Consider the following 22,974-nt stretch of genomic DNA (forward strand, 5'->3'; position numbering starts at 1 on the left):
AGAAAATCCTGAAGGAGAGTATGCGCCTGTCAGTTCATGTTCAAGCGCAGTTAGGTTTTTAGGGGGGTCTATCATGCATTAGGGTTATGTTGCAGCCAGTGACATAGCCAGGTTTGTAGGAGTGTAGGGGTGGAAGGTTTCCACAAAATACCAGGATTCCACAAAATACCAGCAAATCCTGGGTGCAAATGTAAAACCATTTGTCAAAATGCAGGAGCTGAAAAGAAGATTGATCCAAAATTCACTTCAAAAGTTGCATGCTAAAGTTTAGGTTTGGATACATTTTTAATGTTTATGTTATTTTAACCATGTTGGTGTTTTGTGATACATCAGCTAAGAGTCGCCTGCACTGTCCAACATCACAATGGGAATGATGTCGGAAAAGAGTACCACCTACCCACCCAGAGAGAGCATGGTCAATTGTGCTCTCTCAGGTTCTGGCTGACGATGGCTAGCAGCATCATCTAAAACATTTAAATGTGACAAATATGCAAATATAGAATAAAATGGGAAAAGACAAAAACTTTCACAGCATTGCATGCATAGAAATTATTTCTGCATGCCACAAATTGCCACGTCACATGTCAGTTGAGCAAACATAACTGAAGGTAGTCATTTTGTTGACTTTTACAATACTAATTTAAGTCTAATGCCCCAGTCCTAGGGCCAACACGAGTTCTCTGTTAATATACTAACCAGAGTGTAGTGGGGGCTGAGGAGTGGTGTGAATGTTCTTGTCAAAGGTTACTGTTGCTCTCCTGCTGCGTTGGGCGGTGCTGTTGGGATGCCTGTGGCCTGACTGGACAATATTTCCACGAGAGGTAATCTCATAGTGCAGGGTGAAGTTGCAGGGGCAAGTGGACTTGAGCATCACCTCAGCTTCCTGCCCAATCTACAGAAACATTTTGATCATAAAATGTATGACAAAAAAGCATGCATGTCTAAATCAGTCAAATTATTAAAGCAGTAGTTGGTGTAGCGTAGTAGGAAACAGCACTGCCCTCCCTGTGGCAGACTAGGGTTTGATTCCCGGCCTAGGCAAGCAAGCCACACTAAACCAATGGGAGTTATTGGGCAAGACTCTTGACTAAATAGTGGAATGTAATGTTGATGTAACATAAAGAGACATGATTAACACTGAGACTTTGTGTAAGGATCTTACTATGAGTGGAGCAATGGGGCTCTGAAGCTGTAAATGACACTTGCTGGGAGAGTACCAGCTGCTGATAGACAGATAACTGGGCAGATACTGATCCCCTGCTGGGTTTCCATCAATGGCTATCACTTTGGTCTGCAAGTAACATAAAAAGAAACAGTCCAAAGGTTAGACAAAGTGTGCAAAGACAAATATTCAGCATTCAATTCATGAGACATTTCTGATGGAGTCTTTGGTTGGAGCTTTTACTTCTAAAAACTGGGAACAACACTGAGATACAGTCTATCTTGTCAACAATCTATTCCTCTACCAGTCAATGTCTTTAAAAGAGGCAGCCATATCCCTGATTTAACAGGATCTAGGTCAAATTCTGGGCAGAGCTGCAGGTGTTCCCTCAGTCTCTAGCCAGAGACATGACCTTCCCACTGACCTCCAGCCAGACGTACTGGGCAGCAGTGGGGATGGATGGGATCTCGAAAGCTGCCTCCCCATTTTGGGAGATCAGCTCACTGGTATAGACGTTGTCCTTCGGGGTGAGTTCAGCTTTTACACGGACCTGGACACCATCCGCAGGGCTCCCGTTAGGATACATCACCTCTATCTGGGAGGTACATAACAAAAGCAGTGGTTAGATGTTTGACTGATGCAAGTTCTCACTTTCTTACAGCAAAACAAAGGCACCAATCATTCAAAAACAAACTTTAATTCTTTTTAAAAACAAAAGTGTGTGGTGTACTATGTGAACGCTTCAAAACATACTGTCCCCTCTCTAGCCAGTAGAGTATGGAAACTAGGCTGCAAAAACATCTACTCTAAATGAATCACGGTTGTAATGTCATAACTATGACCCTACTTAACCATGACCACCTTGTAAATTGATTACAAGATTATTATATATTATAGATATAGATATAATAATCTGTATATCGATTATTACTGTATATTTCAGCCTGAACTGCTCTACAGAACACAGTTCCACTGCTCCACAGCTCAATGCTGGAGGGCCTTATGACCCTCTAGCCCATGCCTGCCATTAGGCATGGTGCCAACAGGTTCATTTTTATCTGCTCCAGAGAGTCCTATTATATTGACAATACTTCTCTATGGGAACCAGACAAGTTGTTTAGCTTACTGTATTATCATTAAAAAGGGGGTCCACATGTGGACATATAGTGTATATCAGTTTTAAAAACACAAAGAAATCCTGTTTAATTCAAAGGATAAAGAGAGGTTTTACAAGTGTCTCTAATAATAGTGTAGTTACACATGAATTGTCCATGTTACAACAATGTAACAATGTAATGTAACGATGACTTCACTGTTACAGGTACATTATAGTAGTACAGATCTAAATGTGTATCAACATTAGTTTTGACTCAAGTGTATCTCTGTAATAGCTTTCGTAGGGAAAGCAGTGGCATATGCACTTACAAGTACCCTCATGTTATAACACATGTATGAACGCTATAAGATAGAATAGGCTGTTCCAGCTATTGAGAGACACTTGTGTAATTACATGAATCAAAAGAGAAGCTGGTACATGTGTATTTACATAAGATTTACTACTGTGATCAAGCTGCAGTTACAATGTTATTTCCAGCTTATTAATATGTCATTACACAACATATTCCAATACATATTAGACACACTCGCTCACCTTCCCCTTATAAGGCAAACCAGGTTTGAATTGCTTGCGTGTGTCCTTGGAGTACTTGATGTCGATGAGCTGCTTGTGGACTGGTGTGGAGTCATCGAACATGGTCTGTCGCCCCCCATCCACACTGCTCACTGACACCCACATGTTTACTGTTCCGCGGAAGTGATCAGTGACATCCAGAGGCATCATGTCCTTCACACAGAGACTGAAGGTGGCCGATCCTTTGATCTAAAGTGAAACAGCATGAGGGAAGGTTAAAGAGACAGTAAGACGTTGATGTTTACCTACTTCTAAATATTTACTTTCTTCTCTAAACAATTTTCTTGTGTTTTTGTTTTAACACAGTGGTCACTGCGAGATTCAAGCCGTTATTTCATATGCTAATGAATAATAGAAATAATAGATTACAATAACGATTGTATATAGACTGGTCAATAATGCTGACAGATACTCATGACCTGTGGTTTAATCTGTATCAGACAAAATATTGATAATGTTGATAATTAGTGAAGATTTGACTTTGCTGGAAAAGCCAATAAGACTCACCTCCCATTTTACTATGTTATGTTAAAATAACAAAAACATTTAAAATGTATCCAAACCTAAACTTTAGCATGAAACGCTTAGGGTATATTTTGGATCAACCGTCCTCTTTTCAGCATCAGCTGTTTGCCAACTGGTTTGACATTTGCTTTCATAATTGGCCAGTCTTATGTGGAAAATACTCAACCCTCCACCCCTACATTGACACTGGCTGCAACACAACCCCAATGCATGATAGATCCACCCCTAAGTATTACAGTTGGTAAGGTGTTCTTTTTGTAAAATGCAGTTCCTAATCAGTCCAAGGCACTCATTTCCAAAACTCATCTGGCTTGTCTGCATTCATTAGAATGGGTCGCCACAAACATTTGGACATGTACTATTTATTCATACTTTCTTTATATATTCAAATAGAGTGCATTACCTTTTCTTCAGATACTTGAAACTGAAGCTTTTGATAATTAAAAAAAAACTTATTTCATTTTTCTCTGTACTCACATCCATTGTCTTCACCACAGGATGACCCACTTCATGCCGGTAGTATCCAACTCCATTTACTGTCATGTTTACCGTTAACTTGCCAGTCACTGGCTTGCCAAACGTATACCTAACAGAGAATTGCTTGTTAACATAATGATCTTAATTGGGATATCTAAAAACTGAATATATTTAGTTTATCATGTTCTCACCTGGCTTTTACAGTGGCCTGTTCACATTTGCTGAGGTCTCGTATGTATGGAGGGGGCTCCACAATTAGCTCAAACCTGGGTGTTACTGTTGGAGACAGATGTGGAGAAGAGGGGTTGGAATAAAAGAGTCAATAATAGAATCTGCAATTGAATTAATAAATTGGGACTGTCACACTTTCCAAACTACAGGTCCAGTTAATGTCAGAACATTTCAATCCAGAAGAGAACTTACCGTACTTCTGGACTTCAAAAGACTTGTTGTAGGTGTGGCCTTGTACTTCGACGAAAACAAGCCACTCACCAAAGACTGGCTGGTCTGACAGCGGGAAACTCATGTTCACAATACCTGACGATACACAACAAAGTAAGGGTCAGCACTTATGAAATCTACTGTTGTGGCCAAGTAGACATTACGGTTATATTTTATAGATGTCTCTATTCCTATATACACAATACTGACAAAAGTATTGGGACACCTGCTCATTCATTGTTTTTTTTGTTGTTTTTTTTCAAAACCAGGGGTATTATCTGTAGGGGGTAACAGTCCAGGGAAGTTTGGAGCATTGCTGTGAGTATTTGATTGCATTTAGTGAGAAGAGCGATAGTGAGGTCATGATGTTGGAGGAACACCACCCCCACCTCATCCCTAAACTCATCCCAAAAGTATTGGATGGAGCACCATCATTTCAAAGAACACAGTTCCACTGCTCCACAGCTCAATGCAGGGGGGCTCTCTACACCTGGCATTAGGCATGGTGTTCATGTTTATCTTAAAAAAAAAAAAAAAAATATATATATATATATAATATAATATTTATTATAAGTCTACAGTTTGTAGATCAGTTTGTGTTAGATATAAGTCACTAACAACTGAGGGTATGTACAAACGGTTAGCATACCAACCAAGTCGGGACACGTTTAATGCATTAAACAGGATTAGATGCCAGTGCAGTAGTATAATTAGAAATACTGTACAGCTCATTTAAAACACAGAGTCCTTTAAACAGCGCCTCACCACAACAAACGGGCTTGAGATCTTTCCACTGGACCATGCGAGATCCTCTTGGGTCCTGGGTAAACACAATACACATTGCTGAAAGCATCTAGTAAAAAAATAACATTTTCAGCTGAGCCTTTTTACACATCTGAAAAGATTTGCTGAAAATCATAGTTAAGTAAACTAATTCCAAGTCCCACATTGCCTTAAACAAACTGACCTTGCCCCTGTTCAAAGAGCTGAGACAGTGGGAGCTGTCAGTCATAGCTAAACTACACAGACCTCCTGACTGCCACTTCCTTCTGCAAAGGTTGACCGGCTGCAGCGGCAGACTAACACAAACTTTGTATACTCAGCAAACATTTATACTCCATGTCCCTCTCCCCCACCCCCTACCACCACCCCCTGAGTCGTTTACATAGCTTTCAGAGGAATTTTCTGGAGGCAGGCTGCAGTGTTCGGGCCCAGAGAAGCTTCAAAGGCCGGGCAGCATGTGGGACGGGAGTGACAGCTAAGCCTGGAGTGGCAGGAGGCAGTGGCCCAGGCAAAGCCAGCGCTCTTTCATCTCTCCCCACCGCCCATGTGCGTCTACGTTGGGGTCAGACCCTGAACTGCAGGCCTGTTATCAAACGGTAGAGCCCTGTAATCTTGGGCCTGCTGGGAAAATAAAGCCCAAAAGCGCCTTGTGCCACCAGGGTGGTCCCCACCACATGAACTGCACTCACCACGACATAAGCTTCAATCTGAAAAAAAAAAAAACAGAAAGGAAGGGGGGGGAGAGAGAAGGATGACACACGTTAGACTAAATCCACTGCACCATGGCAAAAGGTGCCCACAAGCCCCCCTCCCCCCCAATCCCCTCCTGCTTTAACAATCCAGTATCTGTGTGAATTAAAGAAGGCCTTGGGCACTAGCCTTGAGGCTTTGGTTCTGAATGAGGGCACTATCTACCCTGAGATGTGCTTGGTATAGAGACGCTTAAGAAAAAAGCTGTTGACTCCAGGCTGTCGACAGTAAATACTGTAATTTCTCTCTGTTTGTGTGTGTGTTTGTGTAGTGTATACATATGCCAGACAGACATAGCGCTAGTATTGTGTTTTTCCCAATGCAGGAAAAAAAATATTCATTCACATTCATCTGTACCATCTTGGACATTCAATTAAAATCTATATTATGTGTTTATTTCTTTATATATATACACCATCTGGTCCTCAGCAGGTCTTAAACGTAGGTAAATACAAGATAAACACAGATAAACAACAACAAAATAAATTTCACCTGTCATTATTTATTTAACAAAAACTTGGCCAAAATGCATAAGAAATAGGCACAAATGAAGTACACCCCTACTGCTTCCACAGGGATTAGGAGGGTAAGTAGCAGCTAGGTGCTAATAATCAAATGCCCTTGATTAACTGATGATCAGCAAGTGTGAACACCTCTATACAAGCAGAAATTTTGGCAGTTTGGCAGCAATTTTTACTGCTGGAGCATTCAGGTGTGTGTTAACACAATGCCAAGTAGAAAGAACGTAGTGGCCCATTAATCTGGAAAGGTTTATTTTTCCATTTCCAAACCACTTGAAGTCCATCATTCTACAGTGAGACAGCTTATTCACCAGATTATTAATCTTCCTAGAAGTGGACATCCCAGCCAATTTATCTCACGGTCAGGCTGTGCAATACTGCTCATATAATAATAATAATAATAATAATAAAAAAAAAAAAACTAAACTAAAAGCAATAAGTATGGCTTGTTTGTAAGGATTGCCAGTAGAAGGAATGCCTCTTCATTCTGTTAAGAACATAGCAGCATGGCTTAAGTTTTAATAGTTACATCTAAACAGACCACAAGACTTCTAGAACAGTGTTCTTTGGACAGACGAGACCAAAATGGAGATCTGTACTGTATAGTCAAACACAGCATATCAGCACAAATACCCCATACCAACTGTCAAGCATGGTGGTGGAGACGTGACGATTTGAGCCTGATTTGCAGCCACATAACCCTGGGCACCTTGCAGTCACTGAGTCAACCATGAACACTCCAAATGTAAGGGCATCTATCCAACAGCTAAACCTTGGCTGGAATTGGGTCATGCAACAAGACAATGAGAAACACAATGGCTGAAAAAGTAAGAATTAAGGTGTTGCAACATCCCAGTCAAAGTCCAGATCTCAACCCATAAATGAATGCCTGCAAACCTTAGTAAACTGAAGGAATGTTGTAAAGCAGAGTGGGCAGAAATTGTGATGTGAAAGACTGATAATGTCATTCAGAAAATGACTACTTCAAGTTATTACTGCTAAGTGTGCTGCTACAAGCTATTGATTCATGGGTTGTACATAGGTTTTCACTTATGGCTTCTCCATGCTGGCTTTATTTTTGTTAAATTAATAGACATTGTGAAATCTGTTGTGTGTTGTTGTTCAACTGAGGGTGTATTTACCTAATTTTAAGACCTGCTAAGGACCTTTTTTAATTATGTCCTGATACATAAAACCATAGAATTCACCATAGACTGTGTTTTGGTAGTAAGGTTTAATACAACACTATTTAATAGATCACTATACCTTGTCATTGGCAGGTCTCAGGTCTGGGGTGATGGAGTACACATTGATGAGCACTAGTAAAAATAGCACAAACAATAAGAACAGAAACTTAATCACACTTCTATTTTTCTACAGCACCAGACATGCACACAAGGTCACACAAATATACAAGATTTTACCTTACCCCAAATGTAGATGATGAGCCAGACATGTTTACAACCTAAGATTCCTTTGGACTAAAGGTTTAAAACAACTATAAAAATCAGGGCTCTGACCAATACATCTGTTGGTATCAATGGCCTATGTTTTACTGGTGGCATGTAATTATAAGGATTCGAACTTGCAAAATCCTAATCACAGGACCATTTGAACTCTTTTTGGTAAATAATATATAAATAACCATGGATAGATTCCCAATATGTTACAAAGAAAAAAAACTGTATACATATATAAATATATTGGCTGATATAGTTACCTGAGATTTTAGTCACTTACAATCAGTACTGTTAACAAAATATTCACATTGTCAGGTCCTTATTCAAAAATTGACAAATGTTCAGACAAAATTTAGGATTCAAAACGGCTGCCACTAAAACTTTTAGCTATCTGACATACCTTTGTCCATTTTACAACAGATAACAGATAACAGTATGTCCTACAGTATCGGATAACCAAGCTTTGCAGCCATCTAAGCGCTGACACCATCGTCTGGAGATTACAAGTTCGAATCCTGGCAATCTCTAGACCATTTGTGGCCTGTAGTTTAGGGGAGCATGACTGGCCACGCTCTCTCTGGGTGGTTAGGACGCCCACATTCTCCACCCAATATGGCAGAACTGCCAGGTAGTGTTCTCCACCACACTCCCTAATGGAATATACTGTCGTCATATAAACAACTTGCTAAAAGGTACAGTGACTGCATTTGAGACTCTGGAAAATGATGTAATTCAGATTTTTCACCAAACTATTGTTTCTAGCAGAGATTAGAACAGTTATCATCCAGCACAGCCAGGATAAGAACAGAAACCTTTATGCTGCGGTTTGTAGATGGGTTTGTCCGTCTGGATGAAGACTGCTGTGCCCTTGCTGTCAATGGTCACTGTAGTGTGGTTGTGGAAGATGTAGCCGCCCTCTGTGAGGTGCCTGTTGCCCCACACCTTCAGAAGAGCCTGGCCCCGCAACTCTGATGGCACCTAAGCAAATCACAACAGCCACTGCACTAACCAACTACTGGAGCATTAGCAAACCCTGTTAACTTCTGCACACATTTTTGTACTTACCTTCAGTTTGATAGTGCCTTTATCTAAAAAAAAAAAAAAAAAAGCAAGAAGACAACTTTAATTTTTTGGTATATGTATGAGGTGGTGTATAAACTAAGAATTAAAGCTAATCTAATTGTGTATACAAAGCCAACTAGTCAACAGAGGCCTAAATAAGGGTCTCAACAAGATACACAGCAGTACATTAAGCAGACAACAACACTGCTGTCAGATTAACTTGTTTCTAACATGTAAAACAGCAGTTGCAGGCTTAGAGACTCTGTAGGTCAAAGGTGAAACAGCAGTTTCAGTAGCTATAGATAACAGGACCAAGCTGCAAGGAACCACAGAAGTGACCCTTCAGTGCTGACTCGAGTGCATTGGGCTTTTTCCTCTATTAATGGCTAGAATAAGACTGATACTAGGTCAGGCCATAGCCAGTCTAATAAAGCACTTACCTAGGACAGTGCCATGGCTGTGAGCCACAGTCTCACCCTTAACACTCAGCTGCACCTGCACACGAGTCTCATCCACTGTGTTAAAGAGGGTGACACTCACTGCCTCCTCCACTCCAGCACGGAAAACCGATGGAGCGGCAATCAGGTAGCCCCTGTGCAACAAGGAACACAGATGTTAAGATTTTGTTATTCTCCCGGGGAGCTTCTTTGCTCTTGTGGTCAAACAATTTACTTTAAATAATGCAATTAATTATAGGATTCATTATGGTAACTTATTTATCTCATATGATTAAAGATTCTGAAACCTAAAAACCTCATCTCATCAGGAAAACAGAAGACACCAATCAGCTGGTTAAACACAGAGCAGCCATAACATTAGTACCATCTGCCTAATACTGAGTAGGTCCCCATTGTGTCTTCACAACAGATATGACTATTCGAGGCATGGAATCCACAAGACCTCTTAAGGTGTCCTTCCTGTGGTATCTGGCACCAAGTTGTTAAATTGTGTGTAAATTGTGAGGTGGGATCATCATGGATCGCATCAATGAGCCTTAGGTGCCCATGACCCTGTTGCCGATTCACCTGCTGTGCTTTCTTAGACCATTTTTGGTAGGTACTGACCACAGCATACCAGAAAAGCCCTATGAGGCCTGTCTGATGTTTTGGAGATGTTCTGACCAAGTCGTCTATAGAGATAATTTGACCAAAGATAAGGTATCTAAACAATTTGGTTAAAGTGGCTCAGATTCTTTTGCTTGCCCATTTTTTCTGCTTATAACAACACATCACCTTCAAGAACTTATCGTTCACTTGCTGCCTAATATATACACCCCTTGACAGATGCCACTGTGGATGAAGACAATCAATGTTTTTCTACCACTTTACCGGTCAGTGGTGATAATGTTATGGCTGAGAAAAGAAGAGCCTACTATTATTTATTCCTGGGTAAAAACTTGGATGTGTTCAGCTGAACTGCAGACAAGAAGGTTTAAGTCATTACTTCAAACTCATTTACCAACCCTTCTATTCTATGTTTATCCAAACATACATTTTCACAAGAGCAAATGGCACAAAAACAGTTAGCCCACATTAACAGCCACAGGGTTAGCAGTCTGGGTCAGCTGAATCGCTGCACTCAGGAATTAGCACAGTCTGAGAAGCTGTTGCTCAAACACCAAAGAGCAAATGAAGCTTGGAGCCCTTGGGGATTAAAGAGGTCAGTGATAGAGACCTATTAGTAGGGGTGTAACAATACACTCAGCCCATGATACGATTCACAATACTGATATTCTAATGTTTCGGTAGTCTCTGAACAAAACAAAGCACTGCAAAAAAATTATGACAGCATCCATGATGTTTTATCTACTATTGAGACTGGAGCTGGCAGGAGGAGGGACCTTGATGTTCAAACAACGCGACTGCATTAGACATCCTTTATAATCACTATATTGACAAAAGTATTGGGACACCTACTCATTAATTGTTTCTTCTGATATCAAAGGTATTAAAAATCAGCTTATCCGGTATTTATTGGAGTAACTGTCTCTAATCTCCCGGAAAGGCTTTCTACTTCATTTTGGAGCATTGCTGTGAGAATTTGATTGCATTCAGCAACAGGAGCATTAATAAGGTCACCACCATCTATCCAGAGAACACAGTTCCACAGTTTGCACAGTTCCAAACACTTACAAAAAGCTGTAAGTGTTTGTGCATTTGCACATAATCTGCCAGCAATATGTGCAGCTTAAATCTGAATTTTGAAAAATGTGGACACATGGAGTGTATTAACGTAAACAACTAAATTCACCATGACATAAAGAATTGCTCTAGGTCAACTCTCATGACCAAGAGCTACTTTGCTATTGGTCTACTTAATTACAAGTGCACTGTGAGGGCTCACTTTTAAGGGTGAAACACATTTAGCTCTGCAATTTTGTCCAAGACTTGATCCTTGTCCAGGACACCATCCATAGACACATTGCCTGTTTCTAGGGCTGTGTCCAACCCCACATACTAGGATCCTAAACAGTAGGTAAATGTAGTGCACATAATTATTAGTGCGGGTAAAGTCACTGGTATAGTCAGGTAAGCATGTATAGCATGGAACAGTGTGCAGCTTTAGGTTTGTTGGGATGATTGAATGTTCTCTGAACAAAATATTTATGCAATCATATATATATATATGTAAATGATGACAATATCCACAATGTTGTATCTATTATTAAGACTGTATCTGGGAGGAGGAAGGAGTGTGGCACATGGCAGGACCGTGCTGGAGTGGGGTGTTGATTGGTGCTGTTATTTGCAAAGCTTGGTGCTCAAACAACGCAACTGCATTAGACATCATATATAATCCAGTGCCTGTTCTTCATGATGCACACTGTCACACTGCAATAACACAATATCATAATTTTCCAATGCATTGTTACACTCCTACCACGTACTATTACATATACATATACATACACTATATAGACAAAAGTATTGGGACACCTACTCATATATTGTTTCTTATGAAATTAAGGGTATTAAAATGAGTTTATCCTGCATTTGTTGGAGTAACTGTCTCAACTGTCCAGGGAAGAAGGTTTTCTACTGGATTTTGCTAAAGCTTGAAATGAGAGATTTGAGCCAGCTACATTAAACAGGTGTTGTCACACAGCAAAGTTGCCAGTGTTAAAGCAACACTGTTAGTTACATTAACACTTAAAATTTAACACAGAGTTCATTTAACAGGATATTTGTAGATTTGAGCTTAACAAAATCCTAAAATCTGGCACTACAGCTAGTAATTTGCATCTGCACGTCATATAGTCAGTCAGGGAGCCATGGCTGACCCTGAATGTGAAGAAATTCTACAAATCAGTCAACTAGTGGGTTCCTTTCTTCACAAGCATACTCTAGAAATAAAGGTGGTAAATAAGCCCAAACGTGTCTGAGGTCAATGGAACCGCATGCAGATGTAGGTAAACGATACTACTGGTGATTGTAATGGTGATGGGCCATACAAACTTACTGTCGGTCCTGTGAAGTGATTTCCCCCAAAACACACAGGAGAACAGACCACGACAGAGTCCACGACCTTTGGTACAAATGAATCATTCTCGTCTTCAGTCAGGCTTTGCACCGTGCTCAAGAACTGCCTTTCCCAGATCCGGCGAAAACAGGCTCTTATTCCTTGTGGATGAATCCCTCAGTCAGAAGTCAGCCATTGATTGGGACATAAGGGCTCGTCCCGCCGCCGTTCGTTCCCGGTTCAGCGTGTGGGAAGTTTTTATCTCCCTTTGCATTCCGTGCAACCCAGTTTCTCTCTCTCCCTCTCTCTCTCTCCCTCTCTCTCCCTCTCTCTCCCTCTCTCTCGCTCCCTTTCTCTTGGGGGCTAACTTTTCTCCTCACGCAGAGCCGCAGCTTCTTGGCGTGCCTCGTTCATCCGCCTTAGTTCCGTTTGCTCATATTTCAGCATTAGCGATGATCACCGACCACCTCCGCCCCTGCAACAGTCCTTAATGCCTGTCGGTTTGGAGCCAGTGAGTTTCTCTAACAGTGCTGTGGTCAGCCTGTATCACACCCGAAGACCTTCTCTATCTCTCTCTCTCTCTCTCTCTCTCTCGGTCGGTCTCTCCCAGTTTGACCACTCCGAGCTCTTCTGCTTTTGGTCAGGTCAGTTGTGGGGAGTCGTGATCTCTCGCGCTGCACTTAGAGCCTTAAGCACTAAGGGAAACGAGCACGCGCACGATGCTTGAACCTAACTAACCCTGCAGTCCCGGGAGGTCTACATGGTGTGACACGACAACACGGGGCAAATGTAGATCGCGGTCGATGCAGAGCCTCCGTCGTCTGCGTTCAGTTCGCCAGACTGAGCGGCCGGAGATAAGCACGCAGAGACCCCATCAACTAACCGGCCCGCATTCAGCACTGTGGCTGTGTTTGGGGGAGAAACTGGCTTGTTAAAACCCACCCCGGGCGCAGCTTTGGGCGAGACGCTGCCTCCACCTAGTGGTGTCTGCCCGCAGTGCAGCTCTGTTCATGTGTTATAACTACAGTCCTGGAAAAGTGGTCCGAGTATTGAAAGATGGTTCTTTGGACCAAAGGCAATAGGGGTTGAATCCCTGCCGGGTGCAAGTCTGTCGATTAGGTTAATTAACTGTAATATGAATGCTCAGACAGTGAGATATCTGGAGTGGGATTAGAGCTACAGCTCGTTATGAGTTCAATGCCTATGAATACAGTGGAATCGTGGTGTTTAGAAAATTCACTGAAAACACAGACGTGTATCAGGACAGTTCATATAACCGTGCATAAACAGTCGACGAATGGCAGAAAATTTAATTGAATGTTTATATATTCTATTGTAGTGCCCAAAAAATCAATTCTCCACAGTTAAACTATTACATCTATGCGTTTTAGGGGAGCTTAGGTACCATACGACACAACAACGCTGTATGTTGGTGGTGAAGCATAAAATGCGTAAATACGCACAGAATGCGTAAATACGCACAGAATGCGTAAAAGCGCACAAAATGCGTAAATACGCACAGAATGCGTAAATACGCACAGAATGCGTAAAAGCGCACAAAATGCGTAAATACGCACAGAATGCGTAAATACGCACAGAATGCGTAAAAGCGCACAAAATGCGTAAAAACGCACAAAATGCGTAAAAACGCACAAGTCGCGTAAAAGCGCACAAAATGCGTTAATACACACAGAATGCGTAAAAACGCACGGAATGCGTAAAAGCGCACAAAATGCGTAAATACGCACAGAATGCGTAAATACGCACAGAATGCGTAAAAGCGCACAAAATGCGTAAATACGCACAGAATGCGTAAATACGCACAGAATGCGTAAAAGCGCACAAAATGCGTAAAAACGCACAAAATGCGTAAAAACGCACAAGTCGCGTAAAAGCGCACAAAATGCGTTAATACACACAGAATGCGTAAAAACGCACGGAATGCGTAAAAGCGCACAAAATGCGTAAATACACACAAAATGCGTAAAAGCGCACGGAATGCGTAAAAACGCACGGAATGCGTAAAAGCGCACAAAATGCGTTAATACACACAGAATGCGTAAAAGCGCACAAAATGCGTAAATACACACAGAATGCGTAAAAACGCACGGAATGCGTAAAAGCGCACAAAATGCGTAAATACACACAAAATGCGTAAAAACGCACGGAATGCGTAAAAGCGCACAAAATGCGTAAATACACACAAAATGCGTAAAAGCGCACGGAATGCGTAAATACACACAGAATGCGTAAAAACGCACGGAATGCGTAAAAGCGCACAAAATGCGTAAAAACGCACAAGTCGCGCAAAAGCGCACAAAATGCGTAAAAACGCACAAGTCGCGCAAAAGCGCACAAAATGCGTGAATAGGGTCCTGGCATTACCTGAATTGCTCAGGGTGATAGTGAAATTGTAAGGGCAGGGTGATAGTGATAGTGAAATACGCACCAACTGCGTAAAAACGCGCGCTGTGCGAAAATGGCCCACACAGGGCTCAGACCAAAATTACAACAGCTGTAGAGAAAAGACACGACTACATCTCAGGTGTCGATTAAATAAGATAAGATAAGATAAGATAGTCCTTTATTAGTCCCACAGTGGGAAAATTCTCAGTGTCACAGCAGAAAGGGATAGCAAGACACTCAGTTACAAAAAAAAGTAGATAAATAATTTACACTATATACACAATATAAATAAGAATTAAAAAGCAATAACGATATTATTTACAGGTAATTGCAAATGACTCTTAATTGCACATGTGTGTGGGGGGGTATTGCACATAGTATTTTTACATTGAGCCTGAACATGGACATGGTAAAGGTGCATGTATTTGTCACTGTACAGCGAAATGTGTCCTCCGCCTTTTAGGTTTCCATGAAATGTTTTTTGAAGAACCATTCACAAAAGAGAACCATTCAATGAGTTGGAAGACATTTGAGTTGGCATTGATCTATTTTGATTGTGTCCTGGCTGCTTCAGGATGTGCCAAATGGTGTGCCAGCTACTTTACAATGTGCCGGATGGCATGCCGTCTGCTTTAGGATGTGCTGAATGGTATGTCGGTTGCTTTAAGATGTGCTGGAAGGTGTGCCGACTGCTTAAAGATACTGTGTGCTGGCTGATCAAAAATGTGTCAGCCACTTCAAGGTGTGCAAAATGGTGTAACAGCTGCTTTAAGATGTGCTGGATGGTGTGTGCCGGCTGCTTACAGATGTGCAGAATAGTGTGCCATCTGCTTTAGAGTGTGCTGGATGGTGTGTGCCGGCAGCCTCAAGATGTGCCGGATGGAGTGCCGGCTGCTTTAGGATGTGCCAGTTGGTGTTGGCTGTTTCAATATGTGCCAAATGGTGTGCCGGTTGCTTTTGGGTGTGCTGGATGATGTGTGCCAGCTGCATGCAAATGTGCCATATGATGTACCGGCTGATGCAAGATGTGCTGGATGCTGTGTGCCGGCTGATGTAAACTGTTTCTTTAGGGTGTGCCAGATATTTTTTACAGGTTGCTTACAGATGTGCCGGATGGTGTGTGCCGGCAGCTTTAAGATGTGCCGGATGGTGTGCCAGCTACTTACACATGTGCTGGATGGTGTGCCAACTGTTTGATGATGTTTCAGATGCAGTGCCCTCTGCTTTAAGATGTACTGGGTGGTGTGTGCCGGCTGCTTCAATATGTGCCAGATGAAATGCTGGGTAGTGAGTGCCAGCTGATCTAAGGTGTGCCTGGATATGTGCCAGCTTCTTACATGATGTGCCCAGAAGCTGGGTGTTGTGTCGGCCAGCAATACAAGTGCTGGGTGAAGTGCCGACAGCTGTGTGAAATGCAGAGTGGCACCCGACAGAAAAAGGATCCAACCTCTCTCTCTCTCTCAGTAAGGTTAAGATCAGGACATGCCTTGGATGTTTCATTGTAGATCACAGAGATGAAGCTCTGGATGGAGCTCAATCACTCCAGAAAAGACATCTCGACTGCTTCACAGCCCAGTGCTGGGGGTTTCTATCACTCTAACAAACCCTTGGGCTTGCGTTGTGGCACTGAGTGAGCTTAGGCTTTTGTGCAGCTATGAGTATCCCATTCAGGTGGTAATGCTTTTCAATGGAGGTTATGCAAGCTGCATGTGCGTAATAGGCCTGTGTCACTAATGAGGGCACCTTAATGTACCTGAATCTACAAATTAGAAGGAGGGTGTGTATGTATGTAGCTATACTTTATTATAAGTTGTTATCAAATTTAAAGTAATTATTATATTTATATAAATTCTAAAATAAAGAATAAAAATGTTTAGATACATATTTATACGCTATAAAAGGCTGTCGCGTGAACGTGACGTCATTTGTACGTAGTAGGTGTAAACAGGAAGTAGCGAGGTCGACAGTGAAATGCAGCAGCGTTGCGACAGCATGGTGAGTTCATGTAAAATAATATACTGTAATGTGATGTAATGTGATGTAATGTGATGAAATGTTATGGCGATGGACTGTTTTGTATTGTAATATAATTTACCGAACCGCTTGTTATAGTCGCTGCACGATACACGTGTTCTAGCACTGTATGAGCTAAGCTAAGCGACTGCTGTGTCTCCCTTTAGCTTCATTCTCAGTCTCATTGTGATTATCGTGTTTTTTTTATAAGTCACCTCCAGATTTCAAAAGTGTGGTCCGACGATTTTACGCACTTCAGGCTGAACGTGTGGAGGCGTACAAGCTTTTTGACGAGTAAGTTAACGCACTGCCTTACGAAGACTTAGCGCTTTTATTGTAAGTTTAGAATAAAATTAAAGGAGATCAGTGTTGCCCAACTCCGGTCCTGCAGTCCATGTGCATATGCAGCTTCGTGTCTTCCTACTAAATGTCTTAATTTTGGTTCATTTTAACAAAGATCGTGATTAACTACAGTCTGCCCTCACTAGTGACGGGGGCATTGCATGCGATGAGGGGGAGATTACGTATGGTTTGGGTAAATGGGGGGGGGTAAATTAGATTTAAAAAAAAAAAAAACAAACAAAAAAACAATAAGAAGTACAGATCTAGGATCAATACAAAAATATTATGCTAACATTTACTTAACTTTACCAGAGCAATGATTACTATGACAGGACTCATTCATAACCTACATAAACAAAGCCAAGTATTGTATTTAATGTCAGTGTTGATCTAACTAACTAGTCTTTCACATCATGTACCAAGGTACCATTAAGTTAGCCAAGTTGGTCCGGTGTGTTAAATTCAGATCCAGTCCACTAACATTATCCTAAAGTTGCTCAAATAGTGGACACATAATTACAAGTGTTGTAATGTTAATATCTCAATCATTAAAAAATCTCTTTTTGCATCAATCGCAGCTCCGTTTAGCGCTGGCCTTGAAGCTCAGTCGAATTCTGTAAATCAAAATGGCATTTATGGCTATCATCTAAATGTAGTTAAATTAAGGTTAAATCTTTCAGAACCTGTTCTGATTGGTCTAAATTTATGACATTGTACAGTTACTCTTTGGGAATTAGATTTTTAAAAAAACAAACAAACAAAAAAAAAAAACAATAAGAAGTACAGATCTAGGATCAATACAAAAATATTATGCTAACATTTACTTAACTTTTCCAGAGCAATAATTAGTATGACAGGACTCTTCATAACCTACATAAACAAAGCCAAGTATTGTATAATGTTAGCTTACCCATCTTCGTTTTTCTGAGCGTCCAATACAGCCGACATATAAACCACAGTTTCAGGGTGCTGATGTTTAATAAACCCCTTGAAACAGTTCCTCGTGTAGCTTCATGTGGCTCTGATGCACTCACAAATATGAACCTTTGACCCTGTCATTCAGCGATGCCATGAATATAGAAAAATCATCATTTTGCATATAAATGCTGCACTGATTTTGTAGTTTATTCCTACATTATCTGCTCATTTAGATTATTGTCTTTTACCCATTGTTGATCTGAAGCACATGTTTTAAAGCAGGAAAACAACTGTGATTGGGAAACGTCTTTTTTTTTTCACAGTTAGCACTTAAAAAGTCACTTACTTTTTCTAGCATGTACTTTAGATCTTACTTTTATGTGTAAGTGCAACTGCTTGTTTTATTATGTAAAACACAATGTATAAAACATAATGTATTTGGCTCTAATTGTGACTTCGATGATCGGACCACATTTTATTAGTTTATTTGTTGGTTGGAAATTCAGTACTGTAAATACATCAGCAGAAAAACATTAAAAGACTAAGGCGCTGTCACCATGATCAGAGGATCGCTGGTTCGAATTCCGGTCATGCTGCTAGTCATTGGCAGCCGAGACCCTGAGTGAGCACAGTTGGCCTTGCTCTCTCCAGGGTGGGTAGATGGCACTTTTCCCCCACATCACTTTATTGCTGTGCTAGTCTGCCCTCACTAGTGACGGGGGCATTGCATGCGATGAGGGGAAGATTACGTATGGTTTGGGTAAATGGGGGGGTAAATTAGATTTAAAAAACAAAAAAAACAACAAAAAAAAAAAACAATAAGAAGTACAGATCTAGGATCAATACAAAAATATTATGCTAACATTTACTTAACTTTTCCAGAGCAATGATTAGTGTGACAGGACTCTTCATAACCTACATAAACAAAGCCAAGTATTGTATTTAATGTCAGTGTTGATCTAACTAACTAGTCTTTCACATCATGTACCAAGGTACCATTAAGTTAGCCAAGTTGGTCCGGTGTGTTAAATTCAGATCCAGTCCACTAACATTATCCTAAAATTGCTCAAATAGTGGACACATAATTACAAGTGTTGTAATGTTAATATCTCAATCATTAAAAAATCTCTTTTTGCATCAATCGCAGCTCCGTTTAGCGCTGGCCTTGAAGCTCAGTCGAATTCTGTAAATCAAAATGGCATTTATGGCTGTCATCTAAATGTAGTTAAATTAAGGGTAAATCTTTCAGAACCTGTTCTGATTGGTCTAAAATTATGACATTGTACAGTTACACTTTGGATGTATACCTAACATTTGAAAGTATAGCTTATTTACATAAATGTTGTTTTGTTAAAAATCTGTAGTCGGTTTGTATAGAAAGCATGCAACTGTCTAGAATGATGGATTATCTAGTTTGCAGTAATGTAATATGAAACTTCATTTGCATTCACTGTTACACCAGCTAGCATTCTTGCTATACCAACTACAGACAGTTCATAATGAGACAAACCATAAATGCTCATGCAACCCAAAGACTCAAAATCCGACTGTGAACATTGCTGGATATTGTCTGCTTTGCCCCAGATAGTGGATTTTAGTGACATAGTCAGATTGATGAAAAAATTTATTAAAGAAGGAATCATATTATGTGACTTTTATAATCTGCTATTCAGTGGCAATATTAGTATTACTGCCTACATCACATTTCGGTTAACAGGTATGGTGCCTAATTAGGGCGGGAAGCATGATGATAATAACTAAAACTTACGTAAAATCAGAGCAAGGCAAAACACAAAACTGTGGTTTTGATTGGGAGACCAGGACTGGTTGAAATGGAGAAATTAAGAAATGCTAGAATAAACCTTTACTTGTTAATCTTTATTCAATATAATATGGATGCTTTGTGTCACAGGGGTCATGAGGCGTACTTGAGGACAGGGCCCCACTATGACTTTGAGCATTACAGACAGCTGGTTCATGAGATAACCAAAGCATTCTGTGGCATCTCCAAAGAGGTACTGGAGATTAAAGAGCGCCTCCACCAAGACTTTGACCGACCAGACCTCTCTGAACACATTGAGAAGCTGCAGATCAAGGAGAAGCAGAAACTGGAGCTGGTATGTACTTGTGGGCGTTATTATTTGATCTGCCTCCTTTTAATTTCTGCCAAAGCAGGGAGTTGAACACACGAGCACAGCACAGGGTATTCCCAAATGTACAGTCATTGTTCTCCCTTGATAAGTAATTCATTAAAATCATGTGCTATAATAATGCGTCCTTTTTTGAAATTATTGATTATGACCATATATATGTTCATCAGTTACTTCACAAAATAAAACAAAGGTTGTAGATGCCTGGTCAAACAACATTTCTCTCCAAGTCAATTGTATCATGAGTGGACTTTGTCCCCCATTGGCATTGGAATCTAGGGATGTATGGATATGATCCAGTGACTCGGGATTGGAGGGGCCGATCTTTGGTTTTGTTGTAGCAAAGCGCCACCTGGTGTCCTTTAGGCATCTTTAATGGACAAGATTTTCCAAAACAAGGCTGAAGTCATCCTCTTAGTGGAACTTTTAATTCCACCTTAAATGAGGCAGAAGTTGCATGACCTGCAGCATACCTGATGCACTATTTAAGGTGGAACGGAGAGTTAGAATTAGCAGCCTTGTTTTGGCTGCTAACTGGTAACATCACAGCATTTATCAGTTAAAATGAAGCTTATTTTTATTTTGTTCTTCTAAGTAAGGTCTGAATAAATTTAGGTTTGTTTTTGAGTTTCTTACAGTGGCAGGAAGTAGAGAATTTTGGGTACTTTACAAAAAAAAGAATGGCAGGCAGCATGATGGAACAAATGTTCAGGGAAGACTTGGCTCAGAGCCTTACTGTAAACGTGACGCATCAACAATGAACGGCACACAGAACAGCAGTTAAAGCGTTTGTTAGTTAACATATGAGAAAATGATTATTTAAACCACTATGTTGTTGTGTTATTGTGGGGTTGTATTATTTGTATAAACACAAAGATCAGATCCGTCAGCATTAGGGTTCTCGGACCGGATCAGGGGCAAAAAAAAAAAAAAAAACTTGATCAGGACATCAATAACTGAAACATTGCTGTGAGGATTTGCTTACTTGTCAATGTTGTGATCGTGGTCTGAGCACATTAGTGTAGCTGCTAAGAGGAAGGTCAATGTGACAGTAAAAGAGTTGCAAATCTAAAAGGCAATAACTTGGTTCAGCAAGTTTGCTTGTCACATTTTCAAAGTTTTGACAGATGCTCTAAATCTTCAGGACAGGAAACATTCCAAATGGATCAAAGGTGTTACTGCATTCAGGCTCAGTTTCTTCCCCCCCACAGTTTCAAATTTGCCATGACATTCTTGGAGGGAAGAATCTAATGAATAGCTTCTTCTGCAGTGCTACAGTGATGAATGTCAGTTACTGACTCGAATTTAACAATTGCATTTATTAGGACTGTTTAAAACTTTCAGGGCCTTGTCAGCACTTTTAATGGCCTTTAGTAGGTCACTGTTGCCCCAGTAGAAACCACAAGGGGTCAGTTTACCATCTACGTCTCGTAGTATCGACTGTGGAATAGTCAGTGTCTAAAATGCAGAAAACCACACCAAGCTGAAACACAGATGAGCATAAAAAAACTGACAATGTGTGTATAGCCTCATTATCCCAATAGAAGCAATCACAATATCTGATGAGTCCTGAACGAGCAGCGTCTGATGGAAGAAAAGTGTAGTTTGATCACTTTAACCAACTTTGACAACTCCTGATTATCAGCAGGCTGATGAGTATAAATGGTCTCGCTTACAGACAGCTAAATTGCAGCTGGCCAAGCAGAGTGCTCAAGATCACCCGGATGATGAGGGCTGTCAAGAGAAGCTGCAGGAGATCAAACAGGAGTAAGAATGTTATTTCTTGAGCTTGATCAATATATGGCTCGATGAATCATGCCATTGATGAAAACGTGCCATAATAGGTCTACTTCAGTGAATCATCCTGTTCTTGTTTTCTGCTTTTTTCAGTATCATAAAGAACAAGGAGGCACTGAGTGAGATTCTGCAGGACTTCAAGTATGACTCAGAAGAACCCGAATGAAAGGTGAAGGAACGCCTTCCAGACACAGACGCCTTCCTCCTTTTTGTAAAAGCAGCTGAAGCTTTTCATTGCTGCACTGTGTGCAGTGTGCACCTATGCTGGTGATGTGGAGATGTTTGAAAGAACCTCTTTGCCATCATTTTTATTACAGATGGCCCATTACAGTTTCTCTGATGCTGATACCAGTGTTTTTTTTCTGTAAAAACTACTAAGCTTTAAAATGAGCTTTTTTTTTGTTTGTTTTTTTTGTTTTAAATTTAAAATGAGCATGTAAAAGTAAGCTATAATGCTTAAATTACTTGATTTACCCACAAGACACACAGCATGACATCACACAGTGTGCGTGTGTGATGGGTTAGGCTAGATTTAATACAGGTTCAGACTGTTCATCATTTTTTCTTTGTTATTTATTTTTTGCCTTCAACTGATGTTACCCCAACACTGATATGCCATCTCTAACTTTTATGAACCATAAAAGTGACACACACGAACATACCCACCATTTTCTTTTTCTAATAAAAGAAGTTGATTAATATATATATTAAATATATTGTGATTTTATACAAAAATAAAAGTGATAACATAATTTGTACATGGAAATTGTATGCAGCTAAATAACGGATGGCCAGTAGGGAGGTCCATTTCTAGCTACTTACCAGAGGGAGTTACTGTGCAGCTCAACCCCTCCCACCCCCCCCCTAACACAAAGTGTATGTTTCAATGTGTAATTTAATGATGTACATCCAACAAATCATTGCAACTCGTACTTGGCCACAGCATCCAGGCAAAGAAAAGTATCTGCTGTTCACTCCCTTTGTTTTGTCTGGGTTTTTTTGTTTGAGAGGATTTTAG

General features: G+C 40.6%; 2 protein-coding genes across 3 annotated transcripts in view; one reads left to right on the plus strand and one right to left on the minus strand.

The window, feature by feature from the left end:
- Positions 1 to 13,118, minus strand: part of cpamd8 (C3 and PZP like alpha-2-macroglobulin domain containing 8) — a 44,821-nt gene extending 31,703 nt beyond the window's left edge. Inside the window, exons 1-14 of one of the 2 annotated variants that reach the window (XM_072660765.1) lie at positions 12,331 to 13,112; positions 9,312 to 9,463; positions 8,875 to 8,897; positions 8,622 to 8,787; positions 7,616 to 7,668; positions 5,768 to 5,785; positions 5,061 to 5,115; positions 4,278 to 4,391; positions 4,046 to 4,130; positions 3,855 to 3,963; positions 2,814 to 3,041; positions 1,587 to 1,757; positions 1,163 to 1,291; positions 697 to 892 (exon numbers count right to left, since the gene is read on the minus strand). In XM_072660765.1, the coding sequence (XP_072516866.1) occupies positions 697 to 892; positions 1,163 to 1,291; positions 1,587 to 1,757; positions 2,814 to 3,041; positions 3,855 to 3,963; positions 4,046 to 4,130; positions 4,278 to 4,391; positions 5,061 to 5,115; positions 5,768 to 5,785; positions 7,616 to 7,668; positions 8,622 to 8,787; positions 8,875 to 8,897; positions 9,312 to 9,463; positions 12,331 to 12,416 (1,585 nt within the window). In that variant the 5' untranslated portion in view covers positions 12,417 to 13,112. Of the gene's footprint in view, positions 1 to 696; positions 893 to 1,162; positions 1,292 to 1,586; positions 1,758 to 2,813; positions 3,042 to 3,854; positions 3,964 to 4,045; positions 4,131 to 4,277; positions 4,392 to 5,060; positions 5,116 to 5,767; positions 5,786 to 7,615; positions 7,669 to 8,621; positions 8,788 to 8,874; positions 8,898 to 9,311; positions 9,464 to 12,330 lie in introns of both variants that reach the window. The other variant, XM_072660766.1, reaches the window with a different exon arrangement.
- A 3,553-nt stretch (positions 13,119 to 16,671) lies between these two features.
- Positions 16,672 to 22,757, plus strand: rex1bd (required for excision 1-B domain containing). The gene is made up of 5 exons (XM_072660209.1): positions 16,672 to 16,731; positions 16,961 to 17,043; positions 19,922 to 20,126; positions 21,838 to 21,926; positions 22,050 to 22,757. Exons 1-5 carry the CDS (start codon positions 16,708 to 16,710, stop codon positions 22,120 to 22,122), a joined length of 474 nt encoding a protein of 157 aa, XP_072516310.1. The 5' UTR covers positions 16,672 to 16,707; the 3' UTR covers positions 22,123 to 22,757.
- The last annotated feature ends 217 nt before the right edge of the window (positions 22,758 to 22,974 follow it).

Source organism: Salminus brasiliensis, chromosome 17 (genome assembly GCF_030463535.1).
Source record: "Salminus brasiliensis chromosome 17, fSalBra1.hap2, whole genome shotgun sequence".
NCBI classification, from domain to species: Eukaryota; Metazoa; Chordata; class Actinopteri; order Characiformes; family Bryconidae; genus Salminus; species Salminus brasiliensis.

Excerpts from the sequence above, each read along its gene's own strand:
- rex1bd (XM_072660209.1), top strand. The coding sequence starts at position 16,708 with ATGCAGCAGCGTTGCGACAGCATG. Across the intron at positions 16,732-16,960 it reads AGCAGCGTTGCGACAGCATG|TCACCTCCAGATTTCAAAAG; the intron begins GTGAGTTCATGT and ends TTTTTTTATAAG. Across the intron at positions 20,127-21,837 it reads AGAAGCAGAAACTGGAGCTG|ACAGCTAAATTGCAGCTGGC; the intron begins GTATGTACTTGT and ends TCTCGCTTACAG.